This window comes from Solanum verrucosum, unplaced genomic scaffold (genome assembly GCF_900185275.1).
Source record: "Solanum verrucosum unplaced genomic scaffold, falcon-dt-bn FXZP01000251.1, whole genome shotgun sequence".
NCBI classification, from domain to species: Eukaryota; Viridiplantae; Streptophyta; class Magnoliopsida; order Solanales; family Solanaceae; genus Solanum; species Solanum verrucosum.
In genome coordinates, this window is record NW_026020453.1 from 795192 (window position 1) to 808981 (window position 13790).

Sequence of the window (13790 nt, forward strand, 5' to 3'; positions counted from 1 at the left end):
GACTAAATAATTTTGATTCTTTTATTTTGAGGATGAGATGCTCAGCTACTTTATAGTAATTAGTACAATATTCCTTTTGTCCAATAATATTTATCAACTATTGACTTTGCACATTTTTAAGAAATTATAAATAGAAGAGAAACTTTACTATATCAATCTTTAAATATACTCCCTCGGTCCCTAATTACTTGTTCACTTTTCCTTTTATTAGTTGTCCCTAATTATTTGTCTATTTTGACAAATCAAGAAAGGACAAAAAAATTTACATATTATACACTCAATTAATTACTTTGAAAAAAGAACTTAAAAATCTTAAGTTTTTAATTCATCCACTTCATAATTAATAGGGAAAAAATGGTAAATTTATTATGTTAATCATTGTTTTCTTAATGAGTGTGTCAATTCAAAAGTGGACAAATAATTAGGGCTATAGAGTGTAGTAAATACAATGTCTTAAAAAATGTAATAGGGAAATAATTATAATTAATTATAAGAGTAAATTAGGAATTGAGTGAAAAATTATCCACTGAATTTATAAAGTAGACAATTATTATTGAATATCCCAAAATAGTATAGTGGACAACTATTATTAGACAGAATGAGTATTAAAAGGGATTATCACTAAAAATATTGATCAAAATGGACATTAATTTCTCCCACGAATGAGTGAATTGTCCCTTATTAGTTAACGTCTGTCTACTTACACAATAATATCAAATACAAACACAAATATGTGCTCTTATTCATTACACATTTTTTTTCATCTTTTATCTTCTTCTACTAATATAATATTTTGATCTTCGAAAATTGATATTCATGTCTCAACAATTTAAAAGGTATATATTTCAATTGAAGCGGATGTATGTAAATGCGAAGAGTATTGTAAAATGAAAGCATCGAGCAGGTCATTGTTTTTAGAGTATTGTTAATTTGTTTTCAGATTTGAATTCCAAATAGCCCGAGAATGATGGCATGCTTGAGGTTTTCATTATACAATACTATTTGCATTTACATACAGGGGCGGACCCACATGTCGTCCAGGGGTTCACCCGAACCCCCTCGATAAAAAATTACACTGTATATATAAGGTAAATTTTCTGGATTTATAATGTAGATATATATATTTTGAACCTCCTCAATGACAAGGTGAAAGATATAGCCCAGCGTAGCTTCCTTCAAAATTAAGTGTAACGTCGAGGGTTCGAATCCCTGGATTAGCATTTTATTTATTACCTTTTTAGTTTCAGTTTTCTTTCTTTTTTTTCTTTTTTTTAGTTCCAGTTCAGGTTTTCACGTTTTTTTTTTAAAAAAAAATTATAAAACATGCTAAAATGTGGTGTTAAATCCAAAAGAATTCAAGGGTCCACCACTAAAACTATATACTACTACTTTCTTGAAATTTTATTTTGTTGGCTTATTTACACGTTTATACTTTTATTTTTTGAACCCACTGAACGAAAATCCTGGGTCCGCCATTGTTTACATACATCTAGTTCAATTGAATATACAAACCTTCCGAATGTTCAGACATGACTATCAATTTTTAAAGATCAAAATATTATATTAGTAGAAGAAGATAAAGGATGAATGAGAAAATGTAACACATACTATTATTAAAGAAGCTCACGATTCTATGTATCAAACTAGACGTGACAAAGTCTTAAAATTTTGAACAAAGATTTCTTCACGTGAAATCTAAAAAAAAAATTGTAGTTCATTCATTTATGGACAAACCCCTTAAAAAAATTGTGTTATCGAGATAAGTATTGAAAACACCCTTTAACTTGGCGTGAATTATTACTTTAGTTCTCCAACTATTGACAGCCTCAAAAATACTCATCTACTTGATTAAGTAATTTAAAAACATCTCTTATGCCACTTGTCATCCACATAAGCATATATGTGGAATATTTTATTGATATGACATACAAATAGATATATAATAAAATAAATATTTAAAGCATTTAAATAATTAAATGCTAAGAAATTAATAATTAACGAGGAAAAAAAGAATGTTTTTTTTCTTTTTTTAAAAAATATTTTTTTTATTACCCCATCCAACCCTACCCAAGTACGTCCAAGAGGGGTGTTTTAAAATTACTTAATCAAGTATAAAGGTATTTTTAAGTCTGTTAATAGTTGAAAAGGACTAAGGTAATAATTCCCTCTAAGTTTAAGGGTATTTTCAATACTTATCTCTTTATTTTATAGTGAAAGTAGACGGACGTGTAAGGGACTGTTCGCTCATTTGTAAGCGCAGTATCTGTTTTAATCTGTATTTTTAAAGAGGGTCCCTTTTAATATGTTGTGCCTAAAAAATATATGTTTTGAAGCCAAACTCTTTAGTACAAACTTAAATTATCCTTTTTTCACTTCTTTAGTTTTTCTTTAGTTTTTCATGTACTTGGTTTATCTCTTTTTCTTTAGTTTTTCATGTTTCCTATGGTTCTCTCTTTTTCTTGTTCTTCCTAACAAATGTGTGACGGGTGTCAAAAGAATACAAAAAATCGATCGAATCGAATCGATTTATGTTATTTTTTCAATAAATTGTAGGTTTTTATTTAAGTGTATAACTGTCCCGAATAACTGGGATTGTCTTTTTAATTTATAAAAAAATGAAAAATATCTTACCCTAACGGAATAACCTTACATGTATATAAATATATTTTATATATTAACAATATGTTAAATTTAACATATAAATATATTTTATAATAATTTTTAAATATAAATATAACCTACTAGGCCTCTAGTGACTAGACAACTTTGGGTCTTTACTTTTTAATTAACCTTTACTTAATTAGGTTTAAAATTAAAAGATATTGTAATAGATACTCTATCAAACAATACAACAAAACTTATGCAAACAAACCTATTAAATGTTAAGATCAAACAATACGGCAACAAGGTTTTACATTCTTGTCTTCTTGATGAAGAATTAAAGTGTTTCTTCAAGAACATATTTATACGAAAGAATTTTTTTTTAAAATAACTGATCGAACCATACCATTGACACCGCTATTTGACACTATCTCTTCTTTAAATTAAGGACAAAATATGACACGTTCTTTTCTAGATATTAATTTCCCCTTGATTTTTTTTTGTGTAGAATGTGACAACAAAACCCCAATAAGCAATTGTGATAGACAATAAAAGTTGCACTTTTTTCTAATGCATCAGTTTTCTGGAGAAACAAAAAATTGAGAGAGAGAGATCATATATCACGCAATTTGGAGAATGACAAAGATAAAACAGAAAGAAAAAAAGATCATATATCACGCAATTTGGATAATGACAAAGACAAAACAAAAAGAAAGAGATCATATCAAAGATGATCACTCAATTATGAATGGTTCGATCTCATCTCTAGAAAGTTAACTTTGTTTTATAATCCAAAATCACTCAGCTATGAAAAGTCTTTTTATAGAAAGTCACTCTACTTTATTTCATAGCCCAAAAGTTTCTCAACTAAGGTTTTGTTTGGATTGGCTTTTGACTTATGATCCTAAAGCTATAAGTTTGAATTTCTAACTTATAATTTTTTATTTATTTTTATCATTTAGCTTAAAACTAAATGCTCATAATTTATTTAAACACTTAAAAATATTTAAAAGCTATTTTAGCTTAAAAGCACGAAAAAAAAGACTTCAGGCATGCATTGGAAAAGGGGTCTCGTTATCTGAATTCTACAAATTATTACAAAGGTGGAATTTGGTAGGAAATCTAAGGGAGATTACCCATTAACAAAATGGTGTTATATTTAGGCAAGGATTCAACTTTAATCCATTCACAACTTCGATAATATCACTATAATTTTACATTCATATCTTATCAAATTATAAATTCCACCTATTACTAGTTTAATTAATAGTGTGTTATTTCATACAATTTTCCCTTTTTACTTCACTTAAAACAATATTAAAGATTGTAAATAAAGAAAAAAGTACAAAAATTATATTTTTAAAACAAGTTACTTCTTACAAGAAATATTTCAAAATTTTAAATTAAACTACTCAATTTTTCATATTAATAAATGATTAAAAAATATTAACATCTAAAGTAATGTATGGCAAACAAATTACTAACATCTTATCAACTAGAACTAATCCATAGTTCTATAAATAATAATACAATATGAAGTTTAAAGCTTTTACATCATTTAAAATACTGTACTAAAAACAAGTGATAGGTAAGAAGAAAAAATGAAACTGAAATTGTGTAAATGCATCTATATTTACAGTCTTATTAATATTTGAATCATGAAGAGAAATAGTAAAATGGAGATTTAATGCTAATCTCTAGACATTTGATACAGAAAACAAACACCATCACTTACTATTTTTGTAGTTTTCATCCTGTTAACTTTTATTAAATAAACAATTTCAGCCTTCCAAGTGGATCGTGCAAAGTGCAAACTTGAATAACCTTAATTCTTTGTTAATATACAAAATAAACAAGCCATGCTGACAATTCATCATGCATGCTCCACATTTCTAGAAGATCGTTTATAAACACTGTACAATTTATAAATAGGTATTGTCATTAGAGTATTTGACTGGTTGACATGTTATATTCTGAAAAAAATACAACATCCACATTAAGGGAAAAAAAATGAACACCATTGTTACTGACCGAAGGAAGTTGACTGCAAATCAGGTGCTACTGCTACCAAGATCAAAGTCCATGGTGTAATCATATTCAATCGTTGGAATAACCGAAGCCACAAACTTCAAGAACAGGAAAAGATACCTGCAAATGGTGATTGAGATCAACACTCAAGAGGAGAGTCGGAGACAAAAACCTGATGCAAGTAGAGAAACTAAAAGGAGATTCAAATTTAGGAAGTTCGTGCATTTAAGTTGTTGGGCCACATATGTCTCAAATCTTCAGTCTAAAACAAGCACATTTTACTCCAGGAAACCTGCTCGAATTACCTTTGATGATAATGAAAGAATCAGTGGCTACAGTAAGAATCATCGTAATCACTATGAAAGAATCAGTGGCTACAGTAAGAATCATTGTAATCACTATCATTGGGTACAAACCCTCTTATTTTCTTTCTTTAAGTGGCTACAACATATGACTATAGCAGGAAAGTCAACCAGGACTTGAAACTGTCGAGGAACACTGCATCTACTTCTTAGAATAAGTAGAAATAAAATTGAGCATATGACTCCAAGTGTACCTCCCATAATAATGAAAATAAAGTGAGATTAGATGGACTATGGTGTCTAAATGCAATAATCAGATATAGGCTTGGGTTTATAACAGAATGATATGATATACAACAACACTACGCTTTAGTCCTAAACAAGTTCGGATTGGCTATATGAATCTCACCAATCATATTTTCCATTTAAATTCATCACAGACCAACATTATATGAAATTTTTAAAAATATATGAAAAGTAATATAAGTTTCTATATTTCCTATTGGCATAATATTCTCTAATAGCACTAAGAGATTCCTAGAAAGCGTAAGACTTAAATGTGTGCTACTTACATATGACTAAAATATATTCTCATTTAATTGGTCTTTGCTTATAGAAACCATATCCTTCTATTATGCTCTATTTTTCGTTAAGTCTGCATTGATTTCAAGAGATGGTAAGTCTTTCGAGACAACCTCCTTCCATGTGATTTTAGATCCACCCAAGCATCTTCACTTTACATGACTTCACATCTGCGGACCGGTGCATCTAGAGGTCGACTTAGGACATGACCAAACCATCTCAAACGACCCCTCATTTTACCTCAAATGTGTGTGCATGCACCTTCAGGCCAATGTGGTCATTTTTTATCTTGTCTAATCTCATATACCGCACATCCATCTAACCATTTGCATCTCTGCAACACTCATCTTGAGGCAGTCCAATATTCACTCAACATTGCTAGTCTTACAACTGTTCTATAGGACTTACCATTCACATTTTTAGCTATTACATAATACCCGGAGCACTTCTCCATTTTAACCATCCAATTTTGATTATGTGTGTAATATCTTACATCCCAGGGCTTTGGCTCAACAGTAAAGTCAGTATATTGGGGGGTGTGGTTAAACACACATCACAAATTTGAACCCATGAGGACCAAAGCCCGGTATTTAAATGGGAGGATGATAGAGGAGCTGCACATACTCCCCTGAGTTTCGAACCTATACAGCCAACTGTAGCTGGGCAATCTAAACCATAAGGAGATTCTCAATTATCAAACAACGATATAGGAGTGTCACAAAAGTGTTGTTACACTATAAAAAGATACCTAACAAGATGGAAAGCAAGTTTTTGTGAGACCTATAATGTTATATGGGAGACTTGCCCTTCAAGGCCCAACAGGACCATAAGATGACTGTTGTAGAATGTGAATACCAAATTGGATGTACGACCGTACAAAATATGACAAGATTTGAAATAATTACATCAGACAGATGGTGCAAGTAGCAAACATAGAGGATAAAATAGAGATCGGCTTAGATAGTTAGCCGTGTCCTACATGAACCTCCCAATGCACCATAAGTGCGTGTGACAAATGATGATTTAAGCTCATAAAAGGAATGAGAAAGATAAAATATCATTTTGCATCAGTAGACTTTACAAAAACATAACGCAATAAAAACACAGTATCCCATGTAGGCGATACAAACTAGTTGAGATTAAATCAATTAACCACACAGGGGTAACTTAGATTTGGAGAAATCCTGACTTGTCTTAAAATAAGTATTGGAATTAAATTCACTTGAATAGAAGTATCAATAATGATTCCTGTCTATGTTGCTCAGACTCTTCAAAATGTCAATGTGGCGTGACTGATTCTCCAAAAGTAGAGTATTTTTGGAGAATCTGACACGGGTACGGCATCGAAAGTGAAGAGTCCGCACAACTTAGATTCTTGGTCCGAACTATTCCATTGATGTCAAAAGTATACTCCTCCATTTGTCAAATTAATAACTTGAGGTCATTGGTAAAAGCTAGATGGAGGAGGGTAGGATTGAAACAATGTCTCAGTCATTATTACTGATACTGCTACCATGTCTACCACTGCTAAAATATGCTGCTGCAGCAGCAGGAAACTTCTCATGGTTTTCAGATGTGAAGAACAACATGCAAGGTAGGTAAGACACCAGTGAATCCCTAAAAATTAAATGCCAAAGCATCAACTTTCTTGAAAAACAAATGCCACAATGAACAGAACCTCCCTCTGGTTCATCACTACATAGTATGGCTCTTTTAATGCAACATACTAACAGAAATAAATGTTCCCTAGCCATGCTTTATCAAATATACATACATCTACAAGTAGCAAGTATCCCCATGTAACCAAATCATATGTGTCTTATGTAAGTGCGATTATATATAATGCTTAATGGAAAACACAAGGATACTAGAAAAGAAATTAGAGTGTACTTGTCAACTTCGGGTTCAACTCCTCTCAACATCAAAACATCAATAATTTTCTTCATCACAGCCCCGTGTCGGCAAGGATGCACAGAAGCATGTTTCCCTGGAAGATGTGGATGGTCTTCAATGGTCACCTGAGTTAACAATGTTGAGAACGAAAGATTAAAATGAATTCAACGACAGAAAAGTTGTAGTAGTTAAATAAGAGAAAGGGCTATAAAGGAAAGGAAGTTGATAATCAGTGCGACAGTTCATTCAGTTGCTTAGTTGCCATCTACAATTTGGTTCAAGAACAAAAGTTTTGGTCAGCTAAAATGGATATTGTTCGTCAACCGAAATAGTCCTTGGTGGCTTTGGTTTTGTACTGAATGGATATGGCAATTTCTGTTTCGCAAATAAGTTTTGGCATTTCTCATAAATCAAGTAAAAGCTAGGGTTAAGATTAGAAAACGTCAAGCAGAAGTTTGAATGTTGTTCACACATAAGCTACATAACCTCAAAGCAAGCATTCAAGCTCTATTGTGTATAAGGAACATGAGAGCCTTGGAAAGAGTTATAGTGGTCAAATGTGTAAAACAAATCATTGCCTCATTTAGTTGAATTTCTTAGAATATGGTTCAATTGGAAGCTTGTAGGAGAGAAGAGAGGGGGAAGGAAGGGATAGAGAGTGTCTTTAGGAATGTTTGATTGTCAATCCAATTAGGTGGCAAGGCTCCGAGTTCAGAGGAGGCAAGTGGTTGTAGTGGGGAAGGAAGTAAAGGTATAAGCAACAAACTTTTGACAAACTATGCCACATTTAGTTTTCACTTCAAAATTTAAATTTAAATAAAAGAACGACAATGATAAAGAAAATAACATGGAAGAAAGTTGATAAGTTGAATGCATGCACTTGGACTTGATTTCCAGATGCCAATTAGCAAGAAAGAATCCAACCACATATGACCAAACTACTAGACCATGTTTGATATAGGTTTGCAGGATATTATATTCATCACTTTTTCATACAGTTCGTGGATAACTTCCAAAAACCTTCACCACACCATCATGTGCAATTTTTTATTTAAAGGTTGGAATGGATGTTTGAAATAACTAAAAACAGGTAAGCTGAAACCGATTCACTAGGTGAGTTTCTTCCTTGTAACTGAATAATGCACAGCCCTGAGCCAAGCAAACAACAATACCATCTAGGTTAGAACTTCTCAAGAAATTAGATGAGGAGCAATGTTCTACATTGCTTGGACCGAACTACTGCAATTTCATTTACAAACTAACAACAGCAAGGAGAAACCCATTTAAGTTTGTCCCCAAATACATCAAGACTTAAAAGATGTATCTCACCGTCTTGCGTGCATGGTCTTGACTGACATCTTCAAGTACGAGTTCTGGTTGCAAAAGCATCCTTGACTGTCACATAAAATAAAAAATAGTGCTTACTACACATGATGAATATTATTACGGAAAAAGATCACCCCTCACAGTTGCATAAACTTATAGTTCACTGTATTGCAATCAGACCTGAAGTTCCCCAAAAGACCACGATGCATGTCTAATCAAAAGAGGAACTTTTTCTGAAAGCAACATTTAATGGATATACATTGTACAAGGATATTTTCACGTATCTTAGGAATAGAAACTTCAGTGAATTTTGTAAAGATATGGCACCTAAGTCTAACTCAACCCCAAATGCTAGCTCATGATGGGAGGTTTGTCCAAGTCCATATAAGGAGACCAAATTCCCATCCCTCTACCGAAATGGGACTTCTTAACACTCCCCCGCACGCCCAGACCTCAACTGGAGCGTGAACACTTCTAAATGGGGGCCCAACATCGGTGAACAACAAATTGGGATGGTCCTGGCTCTCAGATACCATGTAAAGATATGACATCGGGGCCTAACTCAACCCCAAAAGCTAGCTCATGAGGGGAGGTTTGTCCAAGTTCATATAAGGAGATCAAATTCCCATCCCTCTACCGATGTGGGACTTCTTAACAAAATTCAACAAGGAGAACCACATTGGTTCAAAATTTCATCTTTGTGCAGATGTATAGTGTAAAAATAGAATTAGGACTAAGAAGAGTAAAGCATGCTTTGCTTAGAAATTCTGCAGAAATGAGCACAAATTATAGTGTGTAATATAAAGAAAAAAATAACCTCATGTTAAGGTATCACATTTACTTACATTGCCAAAATATTGCATTCCCATATTTGGATAAGACTATGAATAATGTATAATATAGCATAATGAGAAGGTCTGTGTTTACTGAGCATATAAAGAAAGTGATATCAGAAAGAAAACATAAAGTAGCACTCTTAAATTATTCGAGCTTACAGAGATCCACCTGAGGCAACAGGAAAAAAACAATTTCCACTACCCCCCCCCCCCCCACAAAAAAGGGACACCCATAAATCCAGGTGAGCTCTTGTTGTATCATCCATTTCTTCAAATGTATGGTTACTAAGTTATTTATTTCATGAATGTGTCGGGACCATCTTGCAACTCTTTCCATTATAAGACAAAAGTGAAAAAATGTAGTCTTCAAGGCAATAACAAGTTTTAGTTTGACTGACCTCATCATATCCAGTGAGCCACACACGAGGTGTTTGATAATATTTGTCATACCTACAAAAGTACAGATGGACAGTTGGCATAACAGTTATTAGCACTTCTCATTAATCAGAAGTGCATGAAATAGCCAACATTACAAAAGCTAATGAATGAAATTGACTTACGTGATGCTGACATCATAGGTTCGTGTTCTTAGAATGTTGTCATCATCAGGCTCATTGGCCACAAGATATGTAGTCTGAAGGGTAGCCTGCAGTAAATCACGAGAAGTTAACCATTTTGGTACTACATGGAATAATCTCAAAGCTGATAATTTACAAAGATCCAACAAACTGAATTTTGAGCCCAAACAAAGATCAGAGCAGCATTCTCTCTCTTTTATTTTGGAAAAGAATGTGAATGTAGCCAGTAGTCATTGAACTGAAAGACAGCTTCCAGAAAATTTGAAAAGAGTTCCTTGCATATAACAGTATCAAATAGAATTTTTCTTATTTAAATTATACCAGGAAAAAGGTCAAATTGAAGGCAACTATTGGGTACAAAAAGGAAAAGAAATGAGGATTCTTTTTCTTGTTTATCAAGAAAGATTCCAAAAGGATCCCTCAAGCCATGAAGTTATTCTAAAATCCTGTACACCTGCTCAGGTCAATGTTCGGGCAATGAGATGCTAACAATTTCTCACTAATGAGGAATTGCGTGAACAGTCATTACACTTCTAAACTATTCAGTATCTACCTTTAGCTGTTTAAAAACTACAAATATCAAACGGTCAGTTTTAAACAGCTCTTTTTCGAAAATACATTATTAGTAGAACAGATACACATTTAACTATAAACATCATGGACACTATAAGGAGAGCCGTTTGGTTGTTAAGCTGATTATACTAGTATTCATTGTGACACTTGTAGGAACAATTCACCAAATGAAATGAGTTTTTTTTTTACATAAACTCTAAATCAGAGCACCAGGAAAATCATCATCAAAGACCATGAAGAAATAGCATCAGGAGTTTTAGATTATGGGCATGAACCACTAGAGACAAGAAGCCAACAGATTGGATCATGACTCTGCACGAAACCATTGTCGTAGGACTTTTAAGATCAAATACAAGGTGAAACAGTACGCTGTTAAGATTAATTATGAATTATACAGATTTAAAACAACAATGCATTCAGCGAGAGACAGTTCTTACAGGGTCTGTTTCTATAAGATTGTCAGCTTCCTCATACTCTCCCATGTCAGGTATGTCCTCCTCTTCCTCGCCTCCAAAGTATGATGGGATTGACTGGATAGTGTTCTTTTTGTTGATTTCTGATGCGTCTATAGATGGCAAATTATCATCCTCAGCACCATTGTTTTCTAAGAAATAAATGGGATAAAATGTCACAACGCAAAATTGATAAATAAAACTCAATTTGTTACTGGAAGTATTGATATACTAGATACCTTTTGGTTTGCCATGAGTTGCCAGCCAGCCATCATTGTCCTCATTATCAAGAAGAACTTCACCTCCAGCAGCCTCATATTCTTCCTCTATTGATGCAGCTCTTCTCAGACAAGGAACTGTGTACAAAGTTAAAGTGGCACATCACCTATGCTGGCACTGTGGCACATAACAAAAGTTTAAAGCGGAGCCCTAGAGCAACGGTAAAGTTGTCTCCATGGGACCTATAGGTCACGGGTTTGAGTCATAGAGGCAGCCAAATGTTTGCATTAGGGTAGGCTTTCTACATCACAACCCTTGGGGTGCGACCCAGCTAATGAGGCTGCTTTGTGCACCAGGCAGCTTTTTTTTAAATGAGAGTATGAGGCAAGTAGAGAACACCTATGAATAAAGAAATCTCTGAAAGAATGGTCAAGAGAACTACAACATACATAGTTCCACCTTCTTTCAGTCGTATGAGGTGCTAAAATTCTTAAGAAGTTGTTGAAGATTGGAAAACTCAAAATAAAATAAAAATTACCAATTCCAAAGAGAAGATTAGTGAGCAAGGGAGGAAGAGGATATAGCACTAGGCAATAGAAGTATCCTTAGCAATATGCTTAAATTGATATACAAGGAGCAGACTGAAATGCATAGATTCAGCGCATAACATATCTTAGACAATACAGTTCTTAATCCTATTTCCTAACCTCATAGTTACTTTCTCAAGGTCATCATGATCTCACTTGAAACAATAAGACACTGAGCATAACATGTGTTGGACAATAAAGTTATGAGTCCTCCTGTTCCCTTACCTCATGGCTACATCCATACGCATCAATATTGTTCTTCCTATTAGATTATCAAACCTCTCTTCCTCAGTAAGCTCTTGAAATTGCATAGAAAGGTTTAACAAGTTAGTATTACAGATTATCAGTTCTGGATTCTGGTGATGATGGATATCTGACATCAGGAAAACATCCCCAAAAGCTACATGGATACATCAAATGTGTTAAGACTATCAACATTCAACTATTGACCAGAACGTCTTAGTTTTTTTTGTTTATTTTAAGGATTAGTTTAGCTTAAATTAAATCAAGTTATTCTATTAAAAAGTGTAAATTTATCAGCAATTAAGTTAAAGAATGAATTCATCATGCACATATCACTTGGCTACCTCATATATCCCCCAAACACATTTAATTCTATGAAAACTACTAGCAGAGTGATGGTTGTAGATACGTACCATTTCTAGTTATCAAGAATTGCTTGTCGGATGGTAAATAAGACTTCCTCTTACTAGACTCACCTGATTCCCTGTTAATGAACAATGAACCATGACATAAGAATTAGATGCAACAGCAACATACAAGCAGCAGAAAAACGTAACATTAGGTTGACCACTGCATAAATAAAATCCTGGAAAGCACTCTTTTTTTTTCTTTTCATGTTCTAAGAGGGAAGCTAAAAAAAACTTACAAGAGAAAATCAAAATTGATCAACATATCAAGTGAAAGTGCATAAAACTTCAAAGATTTGAGAAATCAATTTTCACTTTAGCATCAAAACAAACTCTAAATCTACTATATGAGATAATGCATCATTGACCAACACGTTGGATCATATGTCAATCGGGAGCAAAATACAACATAATAAACCCAGTGTTACTATTACTAGTTGTACCCTTGGAAAAATCAATACTATTCTAATTCCATCGGAGAAGACAACTTTTTTCAAATTAGATCTAATTCGGAAAGCAGCAAACTTACCAAGACCAGGTAGGGCATTTGGAGACAAGATTATCGCCAGCTATGACGAATTCGCTGACGCTGAGAACGCCTTTTTCTTTGAAAGCAGAGACGGTACGAGGGCTAGTGATTCTCTCCACCGTATCCTTGAATGCTCCGTGAAGATGTGACAACACCATCATATATTGTAGGAGAATCAGTTTTGATGATCGATCCAAGCGTTATACACAAACAGCTTCCGTCTTTTCTACACTTTCCCGGAGTTCACAGAAAAGACGACCTGTTGAGCTTCTTTCTTGTAGACTAGATTTGGGATGATTAGTGCGGAAAAATGAGGTAAGAATGTCTCACAAGTCTCCAATTAAAAAAAAGGGACAGGTGGGGCCTCTTCATCTCTTCCTCAATTTAATTAACTCTTAATTAATATATTGGACCAAATTAGTATTTTTTAAAACTTAGGAGGCTTTATTTTAAATTGTGAAGCATATTAAGAATGGAGAAAACCTTTTAACTTATTCAATTTTCTTTTCAAAACTGAAGTTACAGATTCTCCAAGAACGGGACTTTTTTTTTCAAAAAAAAAATTTCTTCATCATCTTCAAAATCATCAAATCTTCTTTGAGTTTGTTGTGTTTTTCTTTTCAATCAGTAGCTT

At 33.3% G+C, this 13790-nt stretch overlaps 1 protein-coding gene across 1 annotated transcript; it reads right to left on the bottom strand.

Annotated features, from left to right (window-relative positions):
- Nucleotides 1-4395: 4395 nt before the first annotated feature.
- Nucleotides 4396-13460, bottom strand: LOC125808644 (autophagy-related protein 3). Its single transcript, XM_049488316.1, has 9 exons — nt 13157-13460; nt 12634-12704; nt 11411-11527; nt 11157-11323; nt 10129-10214; nt 9967-10018; nt 8736-8801; nt 7404-7531; nt 4396-4749 (listed from the first exon to the last, which is right to left on the bottom strand). Exons 1-9 carry the CDS (start codon nt 13315-13317, stop codon nt 4653-4655), a joined length of 945 nt encoding a protein of 314 aa, XP_049344273.1. The 5' UTR covers nt 13318-13460; the 3' UTR covers nt 4396-4652.
- Nucleotides 13461-13790: the final 330 nt, after the last annotated feature.

Excerpts from the sequence above, each read along its gene's own strand:
- LOC125808644 (XM_049488316.1), bottom strand. The coding sequence starts at position 13,317 with ATGATGGTGTTGTCACATCTTCACGGAGCATTCAAGGATACGGTGGAG. Across the intron at positions 8,802-9,966 it reads GGCTCACTGGATATGATGAG|TCAAGGATGCTTTTGCAACC; the intron begins GTCAGTCAAACT and ends TTTATGTGACAG. Across the intron at positions 7,532-8,735 it reads AAGACCATGCACGCAAGACG|GTGACCATTGAAGACCATCC; the intron begins GTGAGATACATC and ends TTGTTAACTCAG.